Source organism: Leucoraja erinacea, unplaced genomic scaffold (assembly GCF_028641065.1).
Source record: "Leucoraja erinacea ecotype New England unplaced genomic scaffold, Leri_hhj_1 Leri_307S, whole genome shotgun sequence".
NCBI classification, from domain to species: Eukaryota; Metazoa; Chordata; class Chondrichthyes; order Rajiformes; family Rajidae; genus Leucoraja; species Leucoraja erinaceus.
The window spans coordinates 132,148-151,969 of record NW_026576208.1 but is presented as its reverse complement, the minus strand read 5'-3'; the positions used below and the strand labels follow the sequence as shown (position 1 = coordinate 151,969).

Sequence of the window (19,822 nt, the reverse complement as noted above, 5' to 3'; positions counted from 1 at the left end):
CCCCTAATACAGACCTAGCCTTCTCCCCCATCACCCCTCCCACCACAATCCATCCACACATACTTACAAAACCCTCCCTCTCCCTCCCTCCCCGCTCCCCCACACCCTCCCTTCTCCCTCCCCCTTTCCCTCACTCCCTTTTCCCTCCCTTCCCTCCCAACTCCTTCCCCCTCCCTCTTCCCCTCCCCTCCCGTCTACTCCCTCTCCTCCATCCTCCTCTGTCCCACTCCTCTCTCTCACTACCCTCATCTCCTCCCCCCTCCCTACCCTCCCTCCTCCCTCTCTCACCCTCCCGCTCCCCCCCTCCCTCCTCCCCTCACTCTCCCCTCTCCCTTCTCCCCCCTCCCACTCCGCCCTCCAACTCCCTCCTCCTCCCTCTCCCTCCCTCACTATCCCCCCCATTCCCCCCCATTCCCCCCCCTCCCTCGTCCCTCTCCCTTTTGTTTTTTTTTTCTCCCTTCTGCCTCACCCTCCCTCTCCTCTCACTCTCCCTCTCCCATCACTTTCTGTCTTTCCTTCCTCTCTCTCCTCTTTCTCCTCTCTCCTCCATTTCTCTCACACTCACCCTTCAAACCTGCACGTCTTTGGAATGTGGGAGGAAACCGGATCACCACGAGAAAACCCACGCGGTCACGGGGAGAATACACAAATTCCATACAGACAGCACCTGTAGTCAGGATCTAAGCCGGGCCTCTGGCGCTGAGGCAGCAACTCTAACGCTGCACCACTGTGCCACCAAGTGTGGCCTTACCAACGTCTTGTACAATTGTATTGTGACTTCCCAACTTCTGTACTCAATACCCTGACTGATGATGGCATGTTGCTCTTGGGCCTGTTGCTAAGGCCTGAAGCCTGTCTAGGTAGGCCGCAGGCTCTTCTCATCTCATGATCTGTAGGCGTTTTGTTCCCTCAGGAGGATGTATCTCGTTTGGGAGGGAGTTACGGGGATTGTACACATGACGGGAAGGAGGTGGGAGTCATCAACCTTTACCCTGGGGCCTACACACAACAGGTAAGAGGCCTAAAACACACACACACTCTCTCTCTCTTATCTGAGAAAGGGTGGGAAAGAGAAAGAGAGATATAAAATGTGAGAGAGAAACAGAGAGAGGACAGAGAGTATGGGAGAAAGACAACAGAGAGAAATACACAGAGAGAGAATGAGAGACAGGGAAAGGGAAAGAGACCTATAGAGAAAGTATGAGATAAAAAACATAAATACACTGAGAGGAGAAAAAGAAAGAGGCAGAGAGAGAGAGAGAGAGAGAGAGAGAGAGAGAGAGAGAGTGAGAGAGAGAGAAAGGAGAAAGGAGCGAGAAATACAGAAACAATAGTGAGAGAAAAAAGAGAGACGACGAGAGTGTGAGAAAGAGAAAAAGAGATGGAATGAGGAGAGAGAAAGAAAATAGAAATAAGGAGACAGAGAGAGAGAGAGGCACAGAAAGAATGAGAGGAAGAGAAAAGAGAAATGAAGAGAAAAGATGAGGGAAATGGAAAGGAAGATGTGAGATGTTACTCATTGCTCACAATCACGATGCCAGAGACAAAGTCGTGGAAACAAGAAATTCTTTTATTTACGAGTCTGCAGAGCCGGGTGCCTCCCAATCCGAGACACACTGAGACAAGGAAAACCCCCTCTTTGTATACAATACATTTCACTGAATCCCCCTCCCCTTCTGGCTCCTTCCAATCAGAGCGCTGAGGTGCACAATCTTCCGTCCCGCCCATGTTCCCTCCCAGATCATACATTAATCCGTTCTTTTGCTGCTTTAACAGTTTCTCCCAATTATAGCGGCCTGTCCCCTTTACCTCTGTTCTAGTGTCGTGCTTATCAGTGTTTTAACAAGGGCGGTGGTATTTAATCATCCCGCCCTTCACAATGTGGTTTAATCATCCTGTTCCTCACAATCCAGCCTTTTCTTTTTGCTACGCACGACCTGATTAAACCCCATTTTCAAATCCCTTTTGCTCCAACTGATGTAACATTCTCCTAATTTCCTCTCTCTATGGATCCAGAACCTTCCCCAGTGGCATGATCATCATTTTATGTACCTCCCCTTTTGTCCCCACGGGCACCGCTACAGCCTGCATCTGGATTATGCTCCTGGTTATGGGCTCTCTAAGACAAGGTACACAACAGGGGATAAAGATCAGCCCAGCCAGCACACATAGGATCACAAGTCCCACTGTTTTCCACCATGATCCACCCAGGAGGGAATCCCACCATCCAATGCCCATGATCGAGTTCCACTTTTACACCGGAACATGTGCCAATTTCCGGATTCCTTCGGGTATGTCCATTACTGCCTGTCCATTATCGTCGATATTCAGGCAACAATTAGAGAGGTTGAATTTTCCACACACCCCTCCTTCTTTGGCTAGGGTGTAGTCCAGGGCCAATTGATTTTGGTATATTGCTGTTCTCATCTGTGTTTGCTGCTTTGCCAGCATCTCTAGTGCTGTGGCCTTCTGACAGCCTGCAATCGGATTATCCGGTTTAACATGTACACCGGGGTACGATATCCCCAGGAACCATCCTGAGCCCAGGTAGCTGGCCCATGATATGAGATGATTCGGGCCGGTGGCCACTCATCATCCTCCCAGGTTCCTATCTCCAACTCTCGTTTCTTCCTCTGTAGGTCATCAGACACTGGTGTGCCCAGCATTCATCCTCCTTCAGCTGGCAACAAAAAGAATCCCGGCTTCACCAACCCAATAAACATGCTCCACTCCATTTTCCCGGGAGTACTGAATAGGCCTTATGTCCACAGATCCAGAGTAATTCCTCCGGAGCAGGTCCACTAACCAAGTTACTTTCCCAGAGGTCCCGTAAGTGGTAACCCCTGATATGGGTTGTTTCCTGTGCAGTTCCAGATCCAGCTCTCGTTGTCTGTCTTGTCTCTGACTGGGGCGATGATTGTACAGTTCCCCCAGTCCTCTACGGCCAGATACCATTTAGGCTCCTCAGGCCACCAGGTCCGTGTCTGGTTCTCCCACAAGGTTAGGATGCGTTGACAAGGACTGATGCCGACTTCTTCTTTCCCCAGAGTCCTTGGTCGGGCTATACATTCCGTCACTACTGGAGTGTTGGTCAAGAGCCACTCCTGAGGTCCTCGATCTCTTCCTTCCGTGATGTTCCACTCAAATAGATCCCACACTTCAACAGTTGATCCCCTCCAAGGCCATCGAGAACTCATAAGAGGTCCTCCACAAACCCAGCAGTCCTTAACATCCAGCGTGTGAGCAATCCTGGTAGCCAGGTCCACGAAGAGATTCCCTCCCAATTCAGGAATTTCTATCTGCTTCTGTATCTCCTTGTACAAGGATGCATATAGTTGAGGTCTCTTAGTTGGGGCTGGTTGGGTTACCTCTTTTTCTTGTAGCCTTTTTACTAGTATTTCCTTCTCCTTGTCTAAATATTCTTTCACCAACTGGGACCCCGTTCCCCATTGCCCAGCTTTCCGTAAGCAAAGCCATCTCTCTCCTCTGGGGCAGGTTCTGTACATCCACGTTCCTGTGTATCCCAAATTCTGCACTAAGTAGTATTCTACTCCCCCCTCCTTACAACTGGTTCTGGTTCTAGGGGTATAACACGAGTCATGCACATAGGAATGATAAGTAAAAGACCTTCTGGTTAGTCCGCCATACCTGATGGTGTGGTAACATTTATCACAGCTGTCCATACATTTACTTACAGTGACGATCACAAGTGCCAAGCTCTGCATTGTAATCTTTTAGTTCAATTGTTCTTTCTCGAAGATCAGAGTCAGTGGTTTTGTTCCTTGTGTTACTGTCCAGTCCTCCTCAGCTGGAGGCTCCACTGGTCCCTTTATTGGCACTGCGTGTGTCCACCCTTTTTCTTTTGTCCACACTGCTGTTTCCGTGGTCAATAGTACCAAATACGGACCAGTCCAACGGGTTGCAACTTGTCTTCCTTCCACGATTTTACGAGAACCCAGTCTCCCGCTTTCACAGAATGGATTGGAAAGTCGAGAGGAGGACTCTGTGCCAGCAGCCCCTTGGTTTTAATTCTGTAATAGAACGAGACACTGCCAGTAGATAGTTCCTTTGCCAAGTTTGTCTTCCAAAGAATACCGTTTGCAGAAAAAGTCAAATTTGCACTCCAGAGACCAACAGGGTAATTCCCATAGGTGTTGGTTATCTAAGTCTACCTGCCAATCGGGCTGATGCTGTATCCCATTGCAATAGTCAATCTTGGTGACATCCCAGGATACAAAGGCATCTGGGCCATTGCACTGTACCACATCTCTTTTGCAGAGGTGAAAGACTCTGCTTGTTTGTCCCGGGACACATCGTCAAATTTTTCCTTCATTTCCCTCCATCTGTAGTAGCATCAGGATGTATAGCAGGATGAATCGCCTCATTTTAATTTATCTGAAATATGCAAAGGCTCACAAAAAGTTCATTTCTTACTTAATTAGCTTAAACAACTATTCACTCAATTTAAGCGTCCTTCAGTCAGTCAGTCCAGTAATCAGTCGCATATTCTTAACCATATAGCAAAATAAGGATTCAAAACTAAACTTATAATGATACAACTCCCAAGCAAAGCAGAAATGTAAAAACTAAAAACTCTGAGTTGAAAATAAAATTACTCTTCTCCCCCCTTTTGATTGTGCTCCCCAATCAATTTGCAGTGGTTCAGATGAACCCATGCAGCACGAGCCTCGACCTTGGCAGCGGTCGGATTGGGTCCAAGTGCTTACCCATCCAGTTCATGACCAGCACATAGCAACATGGCTCAATATTAGATGGAACTTTGACCGCTGGCTCCTCATCATATGCAGCCGTGACCTGTGAATGAGAAGTTTGCAAAGCATGGGTTAATACATAGGATGTCATTTCCTCAGTCACCTGGTGGAAATGGACCACTGCGAGGGCATGGTCATTCCATGGCTTAGGTCAATACGCACAATGGAGCTGTTGCCATCAATGTCATTTCTTTGTTTACAGCAGCAATAAAATGATGACCATTATCTGAACTTAACCGCGCAGTAACACCGAATCGTGGTATGATTTTGCGTAACAATATTTTTACAATGGTAGAGGCCTTATTGTCAGTGGTCGGGTATGCTTCAATCCATTTACTGAAAACATCGACAATTACAAGAACATACTTATAACACTGGCATATTTTCAACTCAATGTAGTTCATTTGCAAGGTCTCAAATGGACCTGCTGGTAAAGGGGTCTTACCTGGTTCACAGGGCAAGCCCTTACCTGCATTATGCTGCTGGAAAATCAGACATCACTGGCTGATACGCTGGGACAAGTCCAGAAGATTCCCGATGCCACCAGATCTATAAAATCACATCACTTACAGCCTTGGCCCCACAATGAGTTGCAAAATGTACACATTCAATAACCCACAACGCAAGCTCGTCAGACATGCAAGTCTGTCTGGCAGGCGTAACCCATAGGCTAGTGACAGGATCGTACACACAACCCTGGTCCTGCCACAGCTGTTCTACCCATGCAGGATAGTCCTCCTGTATTTGAAGTACTTCTTGGATGGTTGGCATTCCTTTTTTTTTCAAGGGAGACTTATTCCTAGTAGAATTTTTAATCTGCCTCATCATGTGGGGCCCACAATTTGGTAACTCCTAGAAGCTTTCTTAGCTAACTCTGCAAGGCAATTTGCTATGTCTATGGGGCTTGGCCTATACTATGGGCTCTAACTTTGATAACAGCATGCTGACTGGGTAACTGAATGGCCTGTAGCAAATTAGAAACCAATTTTTGTGAGATATCACTGTCCCTGAAGAGGTTAGAAACCCCCGATTCTTCCATAATTGTCTATATCAGGAACCACTCCAAAAGCATATTGGCAGTCCGTGTAAATATTTGCAGATAGTTCTTCGGCCAGGGTGCAGGCTCTAGTCAACGCAAATAGTTCGGCTAGCTGGGCCTAGAAGGGAGCCTCAAAAGATGCTGCTTCAATGGTCGTTCCCTCCTGATTAACAATCACATAGCCTGACAACCATTCTCCCTTTTCAACAATGAATGAGCTGCCATCTGTAAACAGGGTAACATCCAGATATGTTAGCCCATTCAGTCAGGGACAGCCACTGGTGGAAATTCTCTCGTTTCTCTCATCACATATTCGTTTTTACCTTTACCTGGGCTTCACTGTCTCCAATAGGACAGTCTTTCCAAAAGGCTTTCACAGCTCTTGACATGCGGGCCGATGAAGACTCTGACCAGTCCATATTATTGGTTTAAATAGCCATTGCAATGCTGGAAGGCAAACAGTTCATAACCATAGCACTAAACCGTGGCCAGTCATTTCCTTGCTGATACTGAGTGTCACCTGACTGGTTGCCGTAGATGGGTTTTTAAACCTTTCCAGAAAATCTTCTGCAGCCTCTCCTTCCCCTGGTTTCATATCCAAAACCTTTGATATATCGATTGGGTGCTGGAGAGTGAGGCCCACGGCTGCCAGCATAAGCTGTAATCGATCCTCATTGTTACCTGCCCCTGGGTGCGCCACCGCTAGGGCTGCATGGTTGTTCTAGGTTAAATGAACCAAGAATCTGGTATACTCAATCGCTGTTAAGACTTGCTGAACTAGTACCAATAAATCTCGGGAATCAGCGTGATATACAGATATCGTTGTTCTTAAAAATTCAATGAAAGGATTCTGATTCTTCAAATTGCCATCATCTCATGTGGTTTCCACAGCAGCCACACATTATTCATGGCTGTTTCGTCGTTGTCTTGTTGATTGGGTGGAGGAGGCATTAGGGCTCTGGGGCTAGGGACTGTTGTGACAGGATCTTATTCCGTCTATTTCAGCACCTTCTCTACACTGGGACCTAGTATATGCCTTGCTACTAAACTGGGGCTTCTCCTTCTTGGGTCAGACGCCTGAGGTGGATGCACTGTCGGTTCCTGACTCTGCCTTGGGTAAACCTGGGTAAATTCCTGTCACCACTGATTAGGGCTCGGACTGTGACCCGGGAGCTGATAGGGAACAAATTCCAATTATTTTCCTATACCTCCCCTTCGTCTCCCACTGCTAATTGAAGGCCACCCATTTGAACTGCACAGTCCTTTCTTATCTTCCAGAATTTCCACTCTCTCTCTCTCTCTCTCTCTCTCTCTCTCTCTCTCTCTCCTGTTGCTCGTCTCAATACCTCCACTGATTAAATGTATCACATTACTACAATATTCACACCCACTTATTCCATACACAGTATTAATATTCTTGTGCTTTATTCTTACAACAATATAATAATGACGTTAACGTTTTACTATTTATTATTTAACAACCGTGACATCACTGGATCTGAATTCAATTGTTTCCCACCATTCCAAATGATTCAAGATTAATTTTGCATTGTCAGTGTTTAGCCGGCCCTGTTTCCAAATCTTTAACCCCCCCTTGCCATTCCAAATGATAAGAGGAAGGATCCAGTTCAACCCTCTTGGCATTCCAAATTACCAAGAGGAATTTAGCATTGCCAGTGTTTAGCTGACAGGTGCCAGTTCAGACGTCATTCACCAATTAACAAATGCATTCAGTGCCTGCCGTACCCAGTTCTCATCGGAGCCCAGTCGCAGCCACCAGACAGAACTCCCTCTTATTGGTTCCTTTGGCCAATTGAAATAACAGAACTTAATCATAGTTTCCTTATTCTTACCCCCGGTGCTTCCTTCTTCCCAAGATTGCAACATTCGCCCCAACGGACTATCGGGCGGAATGTTAGGACCCTCTTCCCTCGGTCCCTTTGTCTTAACACATTGTTTATCTCTGGGTTCATTATTCTTAACACATTGATTACCCATCGTCCCTGTCCGACCTTTCCCGTCCGACAAAACCCAATTGCCCGAGTAATACTTAATAGTCAGTTTTCTTACCCAGGTCCTGTGCACAGGAATTGCTCCATTGATCCCTTCCTTACTCCGGATTCCCTCTTGTTTCCAGAGTCTCTTGTCCGGATATCACTCGCTCAAACCACTGATGGCAAGCAAGGAGATCAAAGACTGCTGAAATCAGCAGGGTGCACCTTCCCTTCCTTGCGTGCCTCCGCCGAGTGGCCGGTGATGATCCCGGACGAGCCCCCAAGCTTGTGAGATGTAACTCGGTGCTCACAATCACGATGCAGAGCCGGGTGCCTCCCAATCCGAGACACACCGAGACAAGGAAAACCCCCTCTTTTTATACAATACATTTCACTGAATCCCCCTCCCCTTCTGGCTCCTTCCAATCAGAGCGCTGAGGTGCACAATCTTCCGTCCCACCCATGTTACCTCCCAGATCATACATCGCATGTTAATGGTAATGAGCAGTTTTCCGATCAGGGGCGTATCTGTAATATTCATTTTCCTCATTAAGCAAGCGCAAAAGTTACCTTGCAGGATTCATTAATCCTTACTTTTGCTGCTTTAACAGTTTCTCCCAATTATAGCGGCCTGTCCCCTTTATCTCTGTTCTAGTGCCGTGCTTATCAGTGTTTTAACAAGGGCGGTGGTATTTAATCATCCCGCCCTTCACAATGTGGTTTGATCATCCTGTTCCTCACAAAGAGAAAGAGAAAAAAGAAGAGAATGAGAAAGAGAGAAAGAGAGGGAGAGAGAGGATGGCAGGATTGAAGTGGGTGTGGAGGAGGAATGAGGAAGGGAGGGAGAATCTCTAACTAACTCCCCCTCTCTCCCCCAGGCATGCCTGCGTTCCTGTTTCCAGATGACAATGGTGACAAAGTGTGGCTGTGCTCATTACCTCTATCCTTTACCCGATGGGGCAGAATACTGCGATTACAGGCGGCACACAGCTTGGGGTAAGAGAATAAACCCCACCCTCCTCACCCTCCACCCCTCCATATAACCATATAACCATATAACAATTACAGCACGGAAACAGGCCATCTCGGCCCTACAAGTCCGTGCCGAACAAAAAATTTTTTTCCCCTTAGTCCCACCTGCCGGCACTCATACCATAACCCTCCATTCCCTTCACATCCATATGCCTATCCAATTTATTTTTAAATGATACCAATGAACCTGCCTCCACCACTTCCACTGGAAGCTCATTCCACACCGCTACCACTCTCTGCGTAAAGAAGTTCCCCCTCATATTACCCCTAAACTTCTGTCCCTTAATTCTGAAGTCATGTCCTCTTGTTTGAATCTTCCCTATTCTCAAAGGGAAAAGGTTGTCCACATCAACTCTGTCTATCCCTCTCATCATTTTAAAGACCTCTATCAGGCCCCCCCTTAACCTTCTGCACTCCAGAGAATAAAGACCTAACTTATTCAACCTATCTCTGTAACTTAGTTGTTGAAACCCAGGCAGCATTCTAGTAAATCTCCTCTGTACTCTCTCTATTTTGTTGACATCCTTCCTATAATTGGGCGACCAAAATTGTACACCATACTCCAGATTTGGTCTCACCAATGCCTTGTACAATTTTAACATTACATCCCAGCTTCTATATTCAATGCTCTGATTTATACAGGCTAGCATACCAAAAGCTTTCTTTACCACCCTATCTATATGAGATTCCACCTTCAAGGAACTATGCACGGTTATACCCAGATCCCTCTGTTCAACTGTATTCTTCAATTCCCTACCATTTACATGTACGTCCTATTTTGATTTGTCCTGCCAAGGTGTAGCACCTCACATTTATCAGCATTAAACTCCATCTGCCATCTTTCAGCCCATTCTTCCAAATGGCCTAAATCACTCTGTAGACTTTGGAAATCCTCTTCATTATCCACAACACCCCCTATCTTGGTATCATCTGCATACTTACTAATCCAATTTACCACACCTTCATCCAGATCATTGATGTACATGACAAACAACAAACGACCCAACACAGATCCCTGTGTCACCCCACTAGTCACCTGCCTCCAACCCGATAAACAGCCATCCACCATTACCCTCTGGCTTCTCCCATTCAGCCACTGTTGAATCCATCTTGCTATTCCTGCATTTATACCCAACAGTTGAACCTTCTTAACCAACCTTCCATGAGGAACCTTGTCAAAGGCCTTACTAAAGTCCATATAGACAACATCCACTGCTTTACCCTCGTCAATTTCCCTAGTAACGTCTTCAAAAAATTCAAGAAGATTAGTCAAACATGACATTCCAGGCACAAATCCATGTTGACTGTTCCTAATCAGATGTACACCCGCGCGCGCGCACACACGCACACACACACACACACACACACACACACACACACACACACACACACCACACACACACACACACACACACACACACACACCCACACACCCACACACACCCACACACACACACACACAGCACCAGAGACCCAGGATCGATCCTGACTACTATGTACCTGGGCTCGTAGATGCCTCTGCTCTGCAACACTCCCCGTCTACCGGTGATGCCATTTACAACCTGCACTCCTGTATCCCTTTGCTCCACACACTCCCTACGTGGAGTTAGTCCATCCACTCCGCGTCCACCTCATTACCTTTTCCCCAGCAGTGTGAGGTAATCACTCCGATTGCCCCGTAAATTGTCCCCAGTGGGTAGGGTAGTGTGCGGGGATCGCTGGTTGGTGCAGACTCGGTGGGCTGAAGGGCATGTTTCCGCACTGTCTCTAAACTAAACTAAACTGAAGAAAGGTCTAAACCCAAAACGTCACCCATTCCTTCTCTCCAGAGATGCTGCCTGACCTGCTTTGTGTCTACCTTCAATCTAAACTAAACTAAACTAAGCACAACCCTTCAAAACAGCCAAATCTCGATCCGTTGAGCAAATGGGCAGAGGAACGGCAGATGGAGTTTAATTTTAAAATTGTTGCATTTTGGGAAGTTAAAACCATGACAGGACCTTCATAGTGAACGGCAGGACACTATGAACTGAGGGATCTAGGAGTGTTGGTACACAGTTCCCTGAAAGTGTCACAGGTGAATAGGGTGGTCAAAAAGGCTGTTAGCACATTGGTTAGAGTATTTGTGTATAGAAGTTGGGAGGTCATGTTACAGTTGTAGGAAAGATGTCTCTTGGCCAGAGTAGGGAATTTGAGAACCAGAGGACCAAGTTTTAAGGTGTGAGGGGGAAAGACTTAATAGTTACCTGAAGGGTAAAGGGCCTGTCCCACTAACGTGTCCTTGGCACGCAAATTACACAACCTCGAGGTAATTGGGACAGGTAGACAGGGAGAGTTGTAGAACAGGGAGATGTAATGGTGTAGGCCAGAGCCATGGGCTAAATTTGGGTTTCTCTCCCTCTCTCAGGCCACTGTTACTATCGTCTATACAAAGAATATACGGATAATGTGCTGGGCTGCTTCAAAATCTGTCGCAAACCTTGTCGGTAAGTAAGGGAGGGGGAGGGGGAGAGGAGGGAACGCCGCAGTGCCGGAGGGGAGGGGGAGCGGAGGGGAAGCGAGGCAAGGCGAAGTGAGGGGAGGAGGGGATAGCCGCACTGCAGGGGAGGGGACGGGAAGGGAGATTTACTCTGTTTCTCACCCACAGACAGACGGAATACTCTGTTGTAGCTGGTTATGGAAAATGGCCATCTGGAAATTCGAAGGTGGGTAGGACTCCCACTCTCCCCCTCCCACTCTCTCCCTCCCACTCTCTCCCACTCTCTCCTCTCTCTCCAACCCTGCCCACTCTCCCTCCCCTCCCTCCCTCCCTCCCTCCCTCTCTCCCCTCCCTCCTCCCTCTCTCCCCTCCCTCCCTCTCTCCCCCTCTCCCCCCTCTCTGCTTCCTTATCCCACTCATGTATAATATTTCTGTCAACTGGATAGCACGTGACAAGAAAATATTGTCAATGGTACCTGACAATAACAATAAACTAAACTAAACTCACACCTCTCTCCCTCCCTCCCTCCTCTCTCTCTCCTCCCTCCCTCCCTCCCTCCCTCCCTCCCTCTCTCTCTCCCTCCCTCCCTCTCTCTCCTCTCCTCTCTCTCTCCTCTCTCTCCCCCTCCCTCCCCTCCCTCCGTGACTTTATCTTGCACTAAACGTTATTCCCTTTACCCTGTATCTGTACACTGTGTACGGCTCGATTGTAATCATGTATAGTCTTTCCGCTGACTGGTTAGCACGCAACAAAAGCTTTTCACTGTACCTCGCTACACGTGACAATAAACTAAACTAAATTCTCTCTCCCTCCTTCTCTCCCTCCCTCCCTCCCTCTCTCTTTCCTTCTCTCTCTCCTTAATCTCAGGATTGGATGTATCGTATCCTAGATCAAGAAAACGGGAAGATAAGTCCAACCGGTAAGTTCTCCCCCTCTCTCCTCCCCCCTCTCTCCCCCCTCTCTCCCCCTCTCTCCCCCCTCTCTCTCCCTCTCTCCCCCTGTCTCTCTCCCTCCTCCCTATCTCTCCCTCTCTCTCCCTCTCTCTCTCCCTCTCTCTTTCCCTCCCTCTCCCTCTCCCCTCTATCGACCCCCTTATCTCTCTACCTCCCTCCCCCTCCTCTCTCTCTATCCCTTTCTCCCCCCCTTTCTCTCTCTCCCCCTCTCTCTCCCACTTTCCCTCTGTTAATTCTCCCATCTTTCTCTCTTCAGGAAAACCGTTGCAAAATTAAACATTTATTATCGAGAATTAAACTACAAAACTACTAGTGAGACTCCAGCATTTCCAGTAAGTGATGGGTAGAGGGTGTAGGGCCTGGAGGGGCTGGAGGGGAGGGGGTTGGGGAGATGGGGAGAGGCAGTGTAGGGGAGGGGGTTTGGGGAGAGGGTGTAGGGGCTGGAGGGGAGGAGGTTACAAGGACAGGAAGAGGGGTGTAGTGGCCAGAGAGGAAGGGGTTACGGAGACGAGGAGAAGGAGTCTAGGGTCCAGAGTGGAGGGAGTTACAGTGACTTGAGAGGGCGTGTTGGGGCCAGACGGGAGGGAGTTACAGAGATTGGAACAGGGATGTTGGGGTCAGAAGGGAGTGGGGTTAAGTAGAGACAGGGAGAATGGGTTTAGGGGCGGAGGGGAGGAGGTAACAGAGACAGGACATTCTTGTCTCCCCCTAACTCTCTCTCCTCCTCTCTTTAGGCCGAGGTGATGCTTTCAGCTCTTGGTGGGCAGTTGGGGCTGTTTTTTGGTTGTTCTGTCCTCTCTTTAGCCGAAATCCTCGAACTTTTGGTGGATCTCACCACCGTCACCCTGCTGGTTGTCCTGGGCCGTTGTCTCGGCACCCGTGCACAGGATCCGGCCTAGTCGGCCAGGTTCCAGCCTAGTCTGATCGCCACGGAAACCAGGCCTAACTTTCCAGGCTTCAGACACACAAGTTCACAGGTTCATCAGTTCTAGGAGCAGAATTAGGTCATGCGGCCCATTGACTCTACTCTGCCATTCAATCGTCTTTCCCTCTCAACCCCACTCTCCTGCTTTCTCCCCATAACCCTTGACACCCGTACTAACCAAGAATCTGTCAATCTCTGCCTTAAAAATACCCATTGTCTTGGCCTCCACCATCTGAGACAAAGAATTCCACAGATTCGCCACCTTCTGAAAAAATTAATTCCTTTCCCTCCAGGTTTAGTTTAGTTTAGATTAGAGATACAGCGCGGAAACAGGCCTTTCGGCCCACCAAGCCCGCACCGACCAGTGATCCCCGCACACTAACACTATCCTACACACGCTTGGAACTAGGGTTTTAATAATAACCTGTTCACACTAGTTTAGTTTAGTTTAGATTAGAGATACAGCGCAGAAACAGGCCCTTTGGCCCACCGAGTCCACGCCAACCAGCGATCACCCGTTCACACTAGTTTAGTTGAAGAGATCCAGTAGGGAAACAGGCCCTTCAGCCCACAGAGTCCACACAGCCAGAGATTCCCACAGACTAACACCACACACTGGGACCATTTTTTTACAGTTTATACTAACCTGTTCACACTAGTTTAGTTTAGAGATAGAGTATGGAAACAGGCTTTTTGCCCCACCGTTTCAGCGCCGACCAGCGATCACCCCTACGCGACACACTATGGACAATTTAACCAAAATCAATTAACCTACAAACCTGTACGACTTTGGAGTGTGGGAGGAAACCGGAGCACCAGGAGAAAACCCACGCAGATCACGGGGAGAATGTGCAAACTCCGTACAGACAGTACTCATGGTCAGCTTTGAACCCGGGTCCCTGGCACTGTATTTGCAGCAACACTACCACAGGCTTTGGCCTAATCAGATCACCACGGCGTCCTGGCCTAGTAAATTGTCGGAGCCGCCTATGCCTCGGCCTAGTTCCTCAGGCATCAGCCTAGTCAGATTGTCATGGCAACAGGGCTTAATAAATGGTCAATGGTCTCACTGAATATTAATGTGTCTTTTTTCGTTAATATGTGGAATTTACGGTGGGGAAAGTTTCCTGGAACGATGTGGAGTTAAGCGAACAACACCTCTCTCTTTTCTCTCTACTCCCCCCCTCCCCTTCCCCCTTTCTTCCACTCCCCATCTCTCTCCCCACCCTCTACCCGTTTTCTCTCTTTCTCCCTTCTTTCTCTCTCTCAGGAGCAGTGGCATTTTAACATTCTAGAAAGAGAGAGAGAGAGAGAGAAAAGTAGAGAGGCTCATAAATCAATAATGAAACAGCGTAAAACATCCTCAGTTTTAAAGGAGGCAAAAACAATCTTATTTATGGATGTTGCAGAGGGAGTTTCACTCTTTTTTCCTTCTTTCAAGGGGATTTATTCAGTGTTTACACTTTACAATATAGCAGAAAGTACACGATAATCACATTACATTAGTCAGTCATTATAAATCTATCATTAGAAAAATACATTTAAATAAAACTCATCTTTTCATCTACCGGTTTGCATTGTTTTTACATTTGTGCAAAAACAGCACACGATAATGCTGCGATTTCTCGCCACCTTGCTCACCATTCTCCTGTGCTGCAAGTGCAATAAGTTTTGTTCCAATCGGTAGCATATTTTAAAAGTTATCTCTATAATATTAAAATGCTTCATCTTGTTTGTAGTTGTGTGTATGTATGTGTGTGTGTGTCAATTCCTATTTTCTTCCAAACACTGGGCCACAACCTTCCCATTTTCACATATCCTACTCACTTTCTTCCCATCGAGGAGATAAACATATTCCCGTCGCATTCCCACCTATATTTCCGAACTTTTATTCGTTTAAAGTTTAAAAAACAGCCGAGACACCCATTATCCGACCGAGTGACGTCACAATGTATTCTCCAGCGTTCTAATGGAACTTTCCCACATCCTCCCCCCACTTGGTCGCTCCACCCCCTCGCCTGGTACCCCCAAAGCCAGTGAAACAAATAGAGATTTTCACATTATCTCTAAACTAAATGACAAAGACTAGAGGGCATAACTTTAAGGCAAGATAGGCTAAGTTTAAAGGAAATGTGCAGGGCAAGTTTTTTTTACACCAGCGGTGGTGGCGGAGTTAGATGGGGAGAGGAGGGTCAAGGTGTGTTTGCATTTTTCAGCTTGAAATTGTGCAATCTGGTACATACTGCAGCGAGTCTTTTAACTTACACTTGAATGCAATATTTATGCTTTAAATTGGATTAGCTATGAATAAGGTTCGGCTAAATTACATTCCTAATTACATTCCACAATAGAGCCCAGGATCTGATCAACAGGTGCAGCACATGAATAATCTTAGTGTATTCATGTATGAAAATCAGATTATAATCAAACACTTGGCCCATGTTGACAAACCTGGGTCTCACTGCACACCTGGTACTACTCCTGACACCGACTCCAGTTGCATACCTTCTCTCATTCCTGACCCTGAGTCCAGCCTTACACCTGGCCCCCTATTCTACCCTGATCATAGCTGCTTACCTGCTTAGGTTCCCAGTGCTGAACACTCCCATTAACCATATAACCATATAACCATATAACAATTACAGCACGGAAACAGGCCATCTCGGCCCTACAAGTCCATGCCGAACAAATTTTTTCCCCTTAGTCCCACCTGCCTGCATTCGTACCATAACCCTCCATTCCCTTCTCATCCATATGCCTATCCAATTTATTTTTAAATGATACTAATGAACCTGCCTCCACCACTTCCACTGGGAGCTCATTCCACACCGCCACCACTCTATGAAGTTCCCCCTCATATTACCCCTAACTTCTGTCCCTTAATTCTGAAGTCATGTCCTCTTGTTTGAATCTCTCCCCTATTCTCAAAGGGAAAAGCTTGTCCACATCAACTCTTTCTATCACTCTCATCATTTTAAAGACCTCTATCAAGTCCCCCCTTAACCTTCTGCGCTCCAGAGAATAAAGACCTAACTTATTCAACCTATCTCTGTAACTTAGTGTTTCCCAGGCAACATTCTAGTAAATCTGGAGAAACTCAGCGGGTGCAGCAGCATCTATGGAGCGAAGGAACTAGGCAACGTTTCGGGCCGAAACCCTTCTTCAGACATATAACAATTACAGCACGGAAACAGGCCATCTCGGCCCTACAAGTCTGAAGTCTGAAGTCTGAAGAAGGGTTTCGGCCCGAAACGTTGCCTATTTCCTTCGCTCCATAGATGCTGCTGCACCCGCTGAGTTTCTCCAGCTTTTTTGTGTAACCTTCGATTCTCCAGCATCTGCAGTTCCCTCTGAAACACGATTCTAGTAAATCTCCTCTGTACTCTCCCTATTTTGTTGACATCCTTCCTATAATTGGGCGACCAAAATTGTACACCATACTCCAGATTTGGTCTCACCAATGCCTTGTACAATTTTAACATTACATCCCAGCTTCTATACTCAATGCTCTGATTTATAAAGGCTAGCATACCAAAAGCTTTCTTTACCACCCTATCTATATGAGATTCCACCTTCAAAGAACTATGCACGGTTATACCCAGATCCCTCTGTTCAACTGTATTCTTCAATTCCCTACCATTTACCATGTACGTCCTATTTTGATTTGTCCTGCCAAGGTGTAGCACCTCACATTTATCAGCATTAAACTCCATCTGCCATCTTTCAGCCCATTTTTCCAAATGGCCTAAATCACTCTGTAGACTTTGGAAATCCTCTTCATTATCCACAACACCCCCTATCATGGTATCATCTGCATACTTACTAATCCAATTTACCACACCTTCATCCAGATCATTGATGTACATGACAAACAACAAAGGACCCAACACAGATCCCTGAGGCACCCCACTAGTCACCTGCCTCCAACCCGATAAACAGCATCCACCATTACCTCTGGCTTCTCCCATTCAGCCACTGTTGAATCCATCTTGCTATTCCTGCATTTATACCCAACAGTTGAACCTTCTTAACCAACCTTCCATGAGGAACCTTGTCAAAGGCCTTACTAAAGTCCATATAGACAACATCCACTGCTTTAAATTACCCTCGTCAATTTCCCTAGTAACCTCTTCAAAAAATTCAAGAAGATTAGTCAAACATGACCTTCCAGGCACAAATCCATGTTGACTGTTCCTAATCAGACCCTGTTTATCTAGATGCTTATATATATTGTCTCTAAGTATCTTTTCCATTAATTTGCCCACCACTGAAGTCAAACTAACAGGTCTATAATTGCTAGGTTTACTCTTAGAACCCTTTTTAAACAATGGAACAAACATGCGCAGTACGCCAATCCTCGGGGACTATTCCCGTTTCTAATGACATTTGAAATATTTCTGTCATAGCCCCGGCTATTTCTACACTAACTTCCCTCAATGTCCTAGGGAATATCCTGTCAGGACCTGGAGACTTATCCACTTTTATATTTTTCAAAAGCGTCAGTACTTCTTTTACTTTGAACCTCATAGTATCCATAGCTACTCTACTAGTTTCCCTTACCTCACATAATTCAATATCCTTCTCCTTGGTGAATACCGAAGAAAAAAAATTGTTCAATATCTCCCCCATCTCTTTTGGCTCTGCAGATAGCTGTCCACTCTGTCTCTCCAATGGACCAATTTTATCCCTCCTTATCCATTGTCCCAGCTTTGACTGCACACCTAGTATTATTCCAGACCTTGACTCTGGTTGCACACTTGGTCTTGCTCCAAGCCCCTCTGCACTGATAATATATCTGGCCCACACATAAGCCCCATATCTGACCCTCTGGGCTTAACTTATTACATTCAAGTCCACAGGTGCTTATCTAATGTGATAATCTTTTATGGGGCACTTCACAGACCAAATTATCAATAACAAAATTTGCTACATCCATTGGCTTCCTTGTTATCTAACGTGCCAGTTACTTTGTCAAAGACGTCAATTTATCATCAATAAAACTATACTCACGCAGCTGTATGTATTCTGTTACCATTTCCTTCATTTTCCTAACAAACTGCCCTGAAGTCATTTTCACCCCCAATATTTTCAGTGTTTTGCTGTCTTCCTCTCAGCTGGGACTTTTCCGAAATGCAAAATCCAAAAACTATATATTTAAGCAATAATATTCTATTTGATGTGATCTTGAGAGTACATAATATTTTCTGTGGTATTCATAACACACCAATGATAAAAATATATTTGTTTTGATTGCGCCTACCAACATGGATACATTCCGCCCTGGTCCACCGTCCGGACACCAAGTGGCGGTCAGTGTTGTCTTCCGGTCGCGAGGGGGGCCCCCGGTGGGGGTCCCTCTACGCAGGGATTCTCCCACTCTACATTGGGGACCTGGGGTGGAGGGTATTGCACCGAGGTGTCCCCTGCAACCTGTTTCTCTCGCAGTTCACAGACTCGCCGGCCGCCTGCTACTTTTGCGGGCTGGAAGAGTCTGTGTACCACGTGTACATGGAGTGCGTGAGGCTGCAGCCACTGTTTGAATATCTAAAGGGGCTGCTCCTTGCCTTCTGGCTGCACTTCACACCCACCATCCTCATCTTTGGACACCCTGTGCGTAGGGGAGAGGGTAGGGCTGAAGATGTCCTGGTTGGGTTGCCCCTGGGCCTGGCCAAGCCGGCCATCCGCGAGTCACGGCGCCAGGCGGCGGAGGGCTCTACCCGAGCCGGCTGCCTGCCCCTTTTCCGGGGTTATGTCCGTGCCTGGGTGGGATTAGAAAGGGAATACGCCCTCTCTGTGGGCACCCTGAGGGAGTTCCGGGAACGCTGGGCTCCGCAGGGTGTTGAATGTATCCTCAATAAGGATTGTATCATAGTTGTATAATAGTTTATTATGGATACATGTTTGTATTGTATTATGGTGGTGGGTTCTGGCTTGTTTTATTGTAGTGTCAATATTATTTTTAATAATTGAATAAATTTTGTTGTAATAAAAAACAAAAAACAGAAACTTCCGGTGGCTGCTATGAAGCAGTGAAGGCAGCTGCACTGAGCTCTCCTCCAGACAAATCGTGTTTAAAGTCGAGTCCCATGCCAGGATCGAGTTAAAAATTCTTATCAGGTTTGCTGAACGTCAAGGGTACTGACTCCATCAAACGGTACTGGTGGATTTGGGATTTAAAACGATCTTATCGTAAAAACTGGATGAGAAAGAGAAGAGGTCAGAGAGGACCCAAGAAAACTACAATCAGTTTCCAGCTCCAAAAAGCTCTGGATGAGCTTGAAACCACCCCTGAACCCACGTTTGAAAGTTTGGAAGAGGAGCTGGAACCTCAACAACCTACAAACGATATGGCTGCGAGAAGTGATACAAAGGAGAAAGAAATGAAAAGCTGGGAAGAAACGGTAAGAGCTAATGTTCTTAAAGACATTACCAAAGATCTTCAGAAGCAATTTGCCAAAATGAATGCTACAATTCAGAATAACTTCTCCACTATGGAGGGCAATCTTTCTAAGAAAATTGATAATAGCTGCGGCGAAGTAAAAGAGCTTTATGTAGCCCTGAACCAGCAGTTTAAAGATTTGGAGTCCAGGACAGCGAAGGAAATGGAAAGTATGCGGAGAGATTATA

At 46.6% G+C, this 19,822-nt stretch overlaps 1 protein-coding gene and 1 long non-coding RNA gene across 2 annotated transcripts; one reads left to right on the top strand and one right to left on the bottom strand.

The window, feature by feature from the left end:
• Positions 1-1,309: 1,309 nt before the first annotated feature.
• Positions 1,310-8,656, bottom strand: LOC129693472 (uncharacterized). Its single transcript, XM_055630284.1, has 2 exons — positions 7,882-8,656; positions 1,310-5,321 (listed from the first exon to the last, which is right to left on the bottom strand). Exon 2 carries the CDS (start codon positions 3,723-3,725, stop codon positions 2,811-2,813), a length of 915 nt encoding a protein of 304 aa, XP_055486259.1. The 5' UTR covers positions 3,726-5,321; positions 7,882-8,656; the 3' UTR covers positions 1,310-2,810.
• Positions 8,657-12,523: 3,867 nt separating this feature from the next.
• LOC129693471 (uncharacterized) lies at positions 12,524-14,269 on the top strand. The gene is made up of 2 exons (XR_008722884.1): positions 12,524-12,602; positions 13,005-14,269. It is a non-coding gene; the product is annotated as an uncharacterized LOC129693471 (long non-coding RNA).
• Positions 14,270-19,822: the final 5,553 nt, after the last annotated feature.

Coding starts and splice junctions, on each gene's coding strand:
- LOC129693472 (XM_055630284.1), bottom strand. CDS start 3,725: ATGCAGAGCTTGGCACTTGTGATCGTCACTGTAAGTAAATGTATGGAC.